General features: G+C 41.6%; 1 protein-coding gene across 4 annotated transcripts in view; it reads left to right on the top strand.

Moving 5' to 3' along the window:
* Positions 1–12,078, top strand: part of LOC121845294 (fibronectin-like) — a 35,697-nt gene that overhangs the window by 7,045 nt on the left and 16,574 nt on the right. For 2 of the 4 annotated variants that reach the window (XM_042316368.1, XM_042316366.1), the window contains exons 4-6: positions 4,436–4,705; positions 8,966–9,226; positions 9,722–9,991. In XM_042316368.1, coding sequence (XP_042172302.1) covers positions 4,436–4,705; positions 8,966–9,226; positions 9,722–9,991 — 801 coding nt within the window. Of the gene's footprint in view, positions 1–521; positions 966–4,435; positions 4,706–8,965; positions 9,227–9,721; positions 9,992–12,078 lie in introns of those variants that run through there. The other 2 variants (XM_042316367.1, XM_042316369.1) reach the window with 2 other exon arrangements.

Genomic DNA, 12,078 nt, shown 5'->3' with positions numbered 1-12,078 from the left:
AAGCCAGGGTAGCTTCAAAATACAACACATGCTAATACTTCCCTGACGCAATTAGCATTGTTTTCCAGAGCTAATAGAATAATGTAGCTAGCTACCTAATCATTGAGTATAACACCATAAATGTTATGAAATGAGTAACGTTACATTGCGTGTCCACGGTTATAAGGAATATACCCCAAATATTATGCTACAGTAGAAACGACATGCAGAAACTATTATAACGTAATAAGGCACTTTGATAGAAACGCACACATTTCCAAAGTTATTATTGGTAACGAAAACAACTTTGATTGCGATGCAGGCGACAGGTGGAAAACATGAACACGTGTGTGCAGGACGGCAGATGAGCAAATGTCTGCAGACTTGAACTGCACAAACAATTGAGAAGTGTTTGGGGAATTTTGTCCGGGTCAGAAATGACAAAAAAATAATTGGTCCGCAAAAGTAAAAATGACTACTTGTATGTGAATGAATGAGGCGGAACACACCTCATTTCAAACTGTTATTAGAAATAAAAAAACTTATTAGAAAATAATTTAAAATTGACAAATAAAAACAGGCTGCGTGCTTTGGTTTGAGGGCAGCGCCGATTAAATGTACTGTTACGTATCAATCACACTCTGGAATGGAGAGAACGTTCTAACATCACGTGCATAAAAAAAACTCACGCTGGGGTGACCGTTAGAGATATTTGGAACTCACGCATGAAAGGGTTTTAAAGGTAGACCATTTGGAAGAGACCTCCTTTACTCTCCACTGGTCCAAGGCTGAAGGAATGGAGAACGTTCCACAACACTTCTTCATATCCAACTGCATCCCAGGAACAGACCCCCTCACAGCTGTTACTGACGACTGCTACAAAACCTTCTCAAACCTGCATCCTGGCACCGAGTACACTGTTAGTGTTGCAACTGTGCTGAGCAATGGGGAACAGAGGGAACCTGTCTCTACAACAATCTGCACTAGTAAGAGATCTTCCCCCAATTACATCTCATCATCTCTTTACCAGAAACTGGAGAGATTTTGTTACTTTACAAATAACATTTTTGTTTTGTTGTTAGTGATCTGTTGTTGTGTGTGTGTGTGTGTGTGTGTGTGTGTGTGTGTGTGTGTTTTTTCTCCCATATCTAAAGCCCTGGCTTTATTCTACTTTTCCACCCTTAAGGCTATAAACATTTTATTAAACGTTTAAGTGATAAATATTTTTGAAAATGAGGTGAACTAAAATGTTAAGGTAGAAATAGGACTGTTGCGGCATATTGCATGTACAGTAACAGACAGTTACATGACCTTTCAACATCATCAAATCAGAACCATGGACAGTGTAGTGACTTTAAATAACAGTCCTCAGATTAATGTTAAACTAATCAATGAACTATGTTTCATTGTTACCCAATAAAATGAATCATGTAACACTTAACTCATTAGGATTTGGGGCACCACGAGAGTGGTTCTTTAAAGAGTTACCATCTCCCGAATTAAACTCTTAAAGGTCTTTACCGATCACATCTATAAACAGTCAACTTATGAATCATGACCTCGTATCATATCACCATTCGTATACTCGTTGCATCTGCAAAAACCTGAACCTTACTTATGTTTCAGAACTACGGAAATTGGTTGAATTATTTATTTAGATGCTAATTAAATGAGAACACAGGTGGAAACACCCACTGTACAGGTTATTGACTGGAGACATAATGCGATGAAAACAGGTCCCCAGCGGAATTACAACTTTGATCAATAGTTGTTTAGTGATCCAAACATTTCTGAAACATTACCTTGGGGGGGGGCTACTGAAATTGAGAACAGATTTGACGTATTATACTGAACAAAATATAAACACAACATTTAAAATAATTTTACTCAGTTAAAGTTCATATAAGGAAATCTGTCAATTGAAATAAATTCATTAGGCCCTTATCTATGCATTTCACAATGGGAGCCAGGCCCAGCCAATCAGAATGAGTTTTCCCCCACAAAAGGGCTTTATTACAGACAGAAACACTCCTCAGTTTCATCAGCTCTCCAGGTGGCTGGTCTCAGACAATCCCGCAGGTGAAGAAGACAGATGTGGAGGCACTGGGCTAACGTGGTTGCACGCGGTCTGTGATTGTGAGGCCGGTTGGAAGTACTGCAAAAATCTCTAAAACGATGTTGGAAGCGGCTTATGGTAGAAATATGAACATTCAATTATTTGTCAACATCTCTGGTAGACATTCCTGCAGTCAGTATGCTAATTGCACAATCCCTCAAAAGTCATCTGTGGCATTGTGTTGCGACAAAACTGCACATTTTATAGTGGCCCAATATTTCCCCCAGCACCTGTGTAATGATCATGCTGTTTAATGCCACACATGTCAGGTGGATGGATTATCTTGGCAAAGGAGAAACACTCACTGACAGGGATGTAAACACATTTGAGAGAAATTAGCTTTTTGTGCGAATGGAGCAATTCTAGGATATTTTATTCCAACGAATGAAACATGGGACCAACCCTTTACATGTTGCTTTTATATTTTTGTTCAGTATTGTAAAGGCAAGATTAAATTGAGAATAGTCTGATGGGTGAAAATATGATCACTTGATGAGAGAACAGTGTGTGCAGCCTGAAGCTTTTTTGCTTGCCCTCGGTCCCTATAGTCCTATCATGCAGCCCATATATGTTTTCATTTCTCAGACATTCTAAGGGTATCTATAATTCAAAACTAAAGTTACCAAATAACTTTGAATCTTGCATATAGGACCTGTTTCAAATGATCACTTTTACGCTCAACATAGACACTTCGTATGCGCACCAGCTCTGGATTGGGAAAAATATCCTCTCTATTTTAATCAGCTAAGTTCAATTATATTCTTCCTCCTATAAATGTATATAATATAAAATAATCGCACAGGACTTAAGCATATATTGTCTGCTAAATGAGCAAGCCTACAGTCTATGGCATGGCACATTGCCAGATAACGTACAGTAGGTCAAATCTTCTGTTCTTCTGAAATACATTGTCTTCATATCATAATGTTTCTTTAGTCCTCCTAACATAAATCATTGATTATTGTGATGGTGTATATTCAATTGACTTTAAAAAATATATAGATATTGCAAAGAAATGCATCATATCCCAGGCGTTTATTTGCATAAATCCCTGGACACAACAGGCAATTATCAGAGCCAGGCTTCTATTTGAGCCAGGTGTCTATTTCCTTTATGTACACAGCTTTTGCTCATTTGCATAGTTAATTGTTTAATTCCAGGATTCACTTCCAGCATTGTAATACATGTATTCATTTCCTATACTAAATGAGTTATCATTTACACGTCACATTTATTTGGTCTTAGTATTCCTCTATTTCGATTCTAAAAATGTACTTCTTTTGACAGAATAATCTTGACAGAATAATTGTCTTTGACAGCATTTTCAGCAGTTCTTACTTGCACCACTAGAGGGCGATCAGCCAATTTCTTGGCGCCTGTACTCCCGAAGCTCTTCACTTTTTGTGCTTGCCAGTTAGCAGTTGTCAGCTGTTAGCAGCCAATGGCTAGCAGTTTCTTACTGGCTATAAACATGGATGATTGCCATAATGATTGCATGACAATAACCAGCTGACAAAATGTCATGACCTCCACATCCCTAGCTAGAACATCTTAAAATACTACAGCAATCTTAGTGAAACACCTAGCAGCCTAATCATGAGATGTTGCACTGCTGGGGAGGCTGAAAGAGGCCTAGTTCAGCTATTATCTGAGAGGAAGTTATGTATGTCTTCATCAAAAGCTTGAGGACTTTCTTTTTTTTTTTACAAGTTTTACATTTTTCTGATTATACAATTTTTGAGAAATGTTAAGTGGGACATCTATTAAACATTTAATTACATTTGAGTGTACAACACATTTTGCCCTCAGAACAGCCTCAATCTGTTGGATCATAGACTCTACAAGGTGTCGAAAGCGTTCCACAGGGATGCTGGCCCATGTTGACTCCAATGTTTCCTACAGTTGTGTCAAGTTGGCTGGATATTCTTTGGGTGGTGGAACATTCTTGATACACACTTGAAACTGTGGAGTGTGAAAATCTTAGCAGCGTTGCAGTTCTTGACCCAAACGTATGCTCCTGGCACCTACCATACCCTGTTTAAAGGCACTTAAATATTTCTGTCTTGCTCATTCACCCTCTGAATGGCACACATAATATACGTCTCAATTGTCTCAAGGCTTAAACATCCTTCTTTAACCTGTCTCCTCCCCCTTCATCTACACTGATTCAAGTATATTTAACGAGTGACATCAAAAAGAATCATAGCTTTCATCTGGATTCACCTGGTCTGTCATAGAAAGTCTGTCATGGAAAGAGCTGGTATCCTTCATGTTTATACACTCAGTGTATATCTGGAGTTTAACTGTAACCCTGACAATAATGTGTTTATTTTCCCTTAGTACTTCCTGCTCCAGACCAGCTGACTGTTGACTCAGTGGACACCACATCAGCTGCTGTTAGCTGGAACCAGTCACCAGGATTGGACCACACCCAACATCATTACCAGATCTCCTATCGCTGTTCAGGGACAGAACCACACATCACTACCACATCTTCACCCAGCATCACTCTCTGTGACCTGAAACCTGCTACTGAGTACTCGGTCACTGTCTGCACTGTGCTGGAAAATGGAAAGCAAAGTCAACTGGTGTTAACAACCTTCACCACAGGTAACTACCCTACTTAAGTATTAGTTCTGGTTATCAAAATGACTATATGTGAATTCCCCAGATCTCAAAATGCAGTTTGGTGAAATCAATAAAAGTTGTTTATGCGGTGCATTCTTAAAGTATTCAGACCACCTGACTTTTTCCACATTTTGTTGCATTCCAGCTTTATTCTAAAATGGATTTAGAATATTTTGCTTGTCAATCTACAAACAATACCCCATAATGGCAAAGCAAAAAATGGTTATGAGAATTTGTTGCAAATTTATTACAAATAAAAAACATACCTTATTTACATAAGTATTCAGACTCTTTGCTATGAGACTTGAAATTGAGCTTAGGTGCATACTATTTCCATTGGTCCTCCTTGATATGTTTCTACAACTTGATTGTAGTGCACCTGTGTTAAATTCAATTGATTGGACATGATTTGGAAAGGCACACACCTGTCTATATAAGGTCCCACGGGTGACAGTGCATGTCAGAGCAAAAACCAAGCCATTTGGTGGAAGGAATTGTCCATAGAGCTCGGAAACAGGAATGTGTCGAGGCACAGATCTGGGGAAGGTTACCAAAAAACGTCTGCAGCATTGAAGGTCCCCAAGAACACAGTGGCTTCCATCATTCTTAAATGGAAGAAGTTTGGAACCACCAAAACTCTTCCTAGAGCTGGCCAAAACTGAGCAATCAGGGGAGAAGGGCCTTAGTCAGGTAAGTGACCGAGAAACCGATGGTCACTCTGACAGAGCTCCAGAGTTCCTCTGTGGAATGGAAGAACCTTCCAGAAGGACAACCAGCCCTGCCTCACTCCACCAATCAGGCCTTTATGTTAGATTGTCCAGACGGAAGCTGTTACTCAGTAAAAGGCTAATGAAAGCCCATTTGGAGTTTGCCAAGAGCCACCTAAAGGACTCTCAGACCATGAGAAACAAGATTCTCACGGTCTGATGAAACCAAGATTGAACTCTTTGGCCTGAATGTGAATCGTCACGTCTGTAGGAAACCTGGCACCATCCCTACGGTCAAGCATGTTGGTGGCAGCATCATGCTGTGGGGATGTTTTTCAGCGGCAGGGACTGGGAGACTAGTCATGATCGAGGAAGAGATTAACGGAACAAAGTACAGAAAGATCCTTGATGAAAATCTGCACCAGAGCACTCAGGACCTCAGACTGGGTGGAAGGTTCACCTTCCAACAGGACAATGACCCTAAGCACACAGCCAAGACAATTCAGGATTGGCTTCGGGACAAGACTGTGAATGTCCTTGAGTGGCCCAGCCAGGGCCCGAACTTGAACCCGATCAAACATCTCTGGAAAGACCTGATAATATCTGTGCTTTGATGCCCCCATCCAACCTGACAGAGCTTGAGAAGATCGAAAAAGAATGGGATTAACTTCCCAAATACAGGTATGCCAAGCTAGTAAAGGGTCTGAGTATTAATGTAAATGTGATGTTTCAGTTGTTTTTTTAAATCAAATTTGCAATATAAAAAAAATACAAATGTTTTGTCATTATGGAGTATTGTGTGTAGATTGACAAGGGGGAATTAAAAAAAAATTTTTTTTAGAAAAAGGCTGTAATGTCACAGAGTGTGGAAAAGTTAAGGGGTCTTAATACTTTGCGAAAGCACTAATATCAGAGTTCACGCTTTCACGCTTTCGAATAGCCCCCACGATATGCAACTTTTCAGGGAAGTTAGGGACCAATATACACAGGCAGCTAGGAAAGAAAAGGCTAGCTTTTTCAAACAGAAATTTGCATCTTGTAGCACAAACTCCAAAAAGTTCTGGGACAGTGTAAAGTCCATGGAGAATAAGAGCACCTCCTCCCAGCTGCCCACTGCTCTGGGGCTAGGAAACACTGTCACCATCGATATATCTGAGATGATTGAGAATTTCAATAAGCATTTTTCTACAGCTGGCCATGCTTTCCACCTGGCTACCCCTACCACGGTCAACAACTCTGCACCCCCCATAGCAATTGCCCAAGCCTCCCCAGCTTCACCTAAATCCAGATAGCTGATGTTCTGTAAGAGCTGCAATAGCTGGACCCCTACAACTCAGCTGGGCTAGACAATCTGGATCCTCTCTTTCTAAAATGATCCACCGCAATTGTTGCAACCCCTTTTACTAGCCTGTTCAACTCTCTTTCGTATCGTCTGATATCCCCAAAGATTGGAAAGTTGCCGCGACCATCCCCCTCTTCAAAAGGACACCCTAGACCCAAACTGTTACAGACCTATATCTATCCTACCCTGCCTCTCTAATGTCTTCGAAAGCCAAGTTAACAAAGCATTTCGAATCCCACCGTACCTTCTCTGCGATTACATTTTGGTTTCCGAGCTGGTCATGGGTGCACCTCAGCCACGCTCAAGGTCCTAAACGACATCATAACCGCCATTGATAAAAGACAATACTGTGCTACCGTATTCATCGACCTGGCCAAGGCTTTCGACTGTCAATCACCGCATTGTTATCGGCAGACTCAATAGCCTTGGCTTCGCAAATGACTGTCTCGCCTGGTTCACCAACTACTTCTCAGATAGAGTTCAGTGTGTCAAATCAGAAGGCCTGTTGTCTGGACCTCTGGCAGTCTCTATGGGGGTACCACAGGGTTCAATTCTCAGGCCGACTATTTTCTCTGTATACATCAATGATGCCGCTCTTGCTGCTGGTGATTCTCTGATTCACCTCTACGCAGACAACACCATTCTGTATACTTCTGGCCCTTCTTTGGAGACTGTGTTAACTAACCTCCAGATGAGCTTCAGTGCCATACAACACTCCTTCCGTGGCCTCCAACTGCTCTTAAATGCAAGTAAAACTAAATGCATGCTCTTCAACCGATCGCTGCCCGCACCTGCCGCCCGTCTAGCATCACCTGTCTGGACGGTTCTGACTTAGAATACGTGGATAACTACAAATACCTAAGTGTCTGGTTAGACTGTAAACTCTCCTTCCAGACGCATATTAAGCATCTCCAATCCAAAATTAAATCTAGAATCGGCCTCCTATTTCGCAAACAAAGCATCCTTCACTCATGCTGCCAAACATACCCTCATAAAACTGACTATCCTACCGATCCTTGACGTCGGCAATGTCATGTACAAAATAGCCTCCAACACTCTACTCAGCAATTGGATGCAGTCTATCACAGTGCCATCCGTTTTATCACCAAAGCCCCATATAGATGACCTGGAGCCAGTGGGTTTGGCGACGAATATGAGGCGAGGGCCAGCCAACGAGAGCATACAGGTCGCAGTGGTGGGTAGTATAAGTATTTTCTAGGTAAAGCCCCGCCTTATCTCAGCTCACTGGTCACCATAGCAGCACCCACCCGTAGTACGTGTTCCAGCAGGTATATTTCACTGGTCACCCCCAAAGCCAATTCCTACTTTTGGCCACCTTTCCTTCCAGTTCTCTGCTGCCAATGACTGGAACGAACTGCAAAAGTCACTGAAGCTGGAGACTCATATATCCCTCTCTAACTTTAAGCACCAGCTGTCAGAGCAGCTTACATATCATTGCACCTGTACATAGCCCATCTGTAAATAGCCCACCAAACTACCTCATCCCCATATTGTATTTTTTCCTCCTTTGCACCCCAGTATCTCTACTTGCACCCCAGTATCTCTACTTGCACATCCATCTTTTGCACATCTATCACTCCAGTGTTTAATTCCTAAATTGTAATTATTTTGCCACTATGGCCTATTTATTGCCTTACCTCCCTAATCTTACCTCATTTGCACACACTGTATATACATTTTTATATTTTGTAATTTACTGTACGTTTGTTTATTCCATGTGTAACGCTGTGCTGTGGTTTGTGTCGCACTGCTTTGCTTTATCTTGGCCAGGTCGCAGTTGTAAATGAGAACTTGTTCTCAACTGGCCTACCTGGATAAATAAAGGTTAAATAAATAAATAAATATATATATTATTCCATTCCTGTGAGTCATTATGTCAAGGAGTTGATCTGCTTCTGCTTGCTTTAACTTGATCAGTAGTACAGTATTAAACACTTGTTATTGTGGAGATATAATTACACCATTCTTTTCATTTATATTTATTAATGAATATAGCAGAAGCTCTTTTTTTTTTTACATTACATATCTGACCTCTGTTCTGACTTCTGCTTTAGCTTATTTTTTCCCATATTAAAATAAATTGCAAGCTTATTTTTCAAGTATTATTCTACTTTTCCTTCTGTAGTTTCTAGAGATAAACAATAGCTCTGACAAAAGTTTATTTCCCCTTAGTACCCACTGCTCCTGGCCAGCTGACTGTTGACACCACATCAGCTGCTGTTAGCTGGAACCAGCCACCAGGATTGGACCAAACCCAACATCATTACCAGATCTCCTACCGCTGTCCAGGGACAGAACCCCACTACACTACCACATCTTCACACAGCATCACTCTCTCTGACCTGAAACCTGCTACTGAATACTCAGTCACTGTCTGCACTGTGCTGGAAAATGGAAAGAAAAGTCGACTGGTGTCAACAACCCTCACAACAAGTAAGGAAGTACCCTACTTAAGAATTCTGTTTAGTGTCAAAGCGGATTAAACTTGAACTAGTTATTGAAATAACTATGAACTAATGATAATGGATGTGTCAATATGGGATGTAAAGGTACAGTATCTTCCCTGATGAGAAATATATGATGGTTCATTCCCCAGACCTCATCATGCAGTTTGGTGCTGAAATTAATAAATGTTTTTATAGTATCTGAATTCTTGCTTGCTTCCCATTAGTGTGAGTCATTATGTCAAGGAGTTGATCTGCCTCTGATTGCTTCAACTTTATCAGTAGTACAGTGTGAAACACTTGTTATTGTGGAGAGGATTTATAATCACAGCGTTCTTTTATTTTATATTTAAAGGAATTGGAGTGGCGACAACAATGTAGCAGCAGTGGACCACCGTTGATAAATGGATACAGCAGAAACCCCTAAATCCAACTTCTGTGTGACTTCTATTTTTTAGCTTCTTTCCTTATTTCTATTTCTTAGTACTTCCTGCTCCAGACCAGCTGACCGTTGACTCAGTGGACACCACATCAGCTACTGTTAGCTGGAGCCAGCCACCAGGATTGGACCAAACCCAACATCATTACCAGATCTCCTACCGCTGTCCAGGGACAGAACCACACATCACTACCACATCTTCACACAGCATCACTCTCTCTGACCTGCAATGTGGTACTCAGTACTCTGTCACTGTCTGTACTGTGCTGGAAAATGGAAAGCAAAGTCGACTGGTGTCAACAACCCTCACCACAAGTAAGGAAGTACCCTACTTAAGAATTCTGTCTGGTGTGAAATTTTGACTAGTTATCAAAAAGACAAATGTAAATTAACAAATCATAATTGTCTGTTTTATGTTCCCAAAAGACAAACAGTCGTCACTCCCAGAATAGGGAACGAACAAAGATCACTTCAACAACCAAACACAGAAAGGGTTTCAAAAGGGGTTCTGATAGACACCATGGGGGTTCCCACTGAAAGATGGCACAGCCACTAGTAAGGGGTTCTAAAAGACACCATGGGGGTTCCCACTGAAAGATGGCAAAGCCACTAGTAAGGGCTTCTAAAGATACCATGGGGGTTCCCACTGAAAGATGGCACAGCCACTAGTAAGGGGTTCTAAAAGACACCATGGGGGTTCCCATTGAAAGATGGCAAAGCCACTAGTAAGGGCTTCTATAGACACCATGGGGGTTCCCACTGAAAGATGGCAAAGCCACTATTAAGGGCTTCTATAGACACCATGGGGGTTCCCACTGAAAGATGGCAAAGCCACTAGTAAGGGCTTCTATAGACACCATGGGGGTTCCCACTGAAAGATGGCAAAGCCACTAGTAAGGGCTTCTATAGACACCATGGGGGTTCCCACTGAAAGATGGCACAGCCACTAGTAATGGGTTCTAAAAGACACCATGGGGGTTCCCACTGAAAGATGGCAAAGCCACTAGTAAGGGCTTCTATAGACACCATGGGGGTTCCCACTGAAAGATGGCAAAGCCACTATTAAGGGCTTCTATAGACACCATGGGGGTTCCCACTGAAAGATGGCAAAGCCACTAGTAAGGGCTTCTATAGACACCATGGGGGTTCCCACTGAAAGATGGCAAAACCACAAGTAAGGGGATCTAAAAGCCACCCACCATGGATGCCCACTAAGGTTTGTCTCAGATAAGCAAACACCAATTTAGGATCTGAAGTTAAAAGGGATATGGAGCTAAATTAACAGGAGTTTCTGGCTAAATGCCGTGGCCACCCTAACATGAGGTGTAGGTATCCCAGTATGCCCAAATGTGCCTCATTTGTTTATTAATAACTTTTCATGTTCAAAATTGTGCACTCTCCTCAAACAATAGCATGGTATTATTTCACTGTAATAGCTGCTGTAATTTGGACAGTGCAGTGAGATTAACAATAATTTAAGCTTTCTGCCAATATCAGATATGTCTATGTCCTGGGAAATTGTCTTGTGACTTATGTAATGAAGTGCTATTTCCTATGCAAATGACCAGCTTACTGCTATTGCATTGCTATAATTGAGACAACATATAGCAATGTATTTTCACAGTAAAACATGGTAGGGCCAGACAGGAACGCACACACACACACACACACACACACACGCAGCCCCTCCCCTTCTGGATGGGCTCCAAAGACAAAGAACTCTGTCGAGAACCAATGGGATACTGACACCAGGCTGGAGGAGACTGTCTATCATCTACGAACAACCTACTAGGAGCCAGGACTACCAGAATCTACCTACGTCATTTCAATGTATAAAATGAACTGTACAATTGTGACCTGCCTCTTTTTTCTTTCCAATGGTTCGCTTGAGAACTTGACGAAACGGAGCCGTGCACGTAATTGCCAGATATCATTACTTTGAATAAACGGCCTTTACTATACCGTATCCACCTTGTCCAGCGTCTCGACTTGGTCTCGTTTCTCATATACCTATTCATCAACACTTACAACCTCATGCTAATCTCATTAGCCTATGTTAGCTCAACCTCATGCTAATCTCATTGGCCTATGTTAGCTCAACCTCATGCTAATCTCATTGGCCTATGTTAGCTCAACCTCATGCTAATCTCATTGGCCTATGTTAGCTCAACCTTCCCATGGAAGGGAAACCGATCCCAAATAAGTTTTAAATACCAGCAGGGCCAGCAGCTCTTAAATACCATCAGGACCAGCAGCTCTTAAATACCATCAGGACCAGCAGCTCTTAAATACCAGCAGCTCTTAAATACCAGCAGGACCAGCAGCTCTTAAATACCAGCAGGACCAGCAGCTCTTAAATACCATCAGGACCAGCAGCTCTTAAATACCAGCAGGGCCAGCAG

This window comes from Oncorhynchus tshawytscha, unplaced genomic scaffold (genome assembly GCF_018296145.1).
Source record: "Oncorhynchus tshawytscha isolate Ot180627B unplaced genomic scaffold, Otsh_v2.0 Un_contig_3182_pilon_pilon, whole genome shotgun sequence".
Lineage (NCBI taxonomy): Eukaryota > Metazoa > Chordata > Actinopteri > Salmoniformes > Salmonidae > Oncorhynchus > Oncorhynchus tshawytscha.
This window is presented reverse-complemented; position numbering and strand designations above follow the sequence as displayed.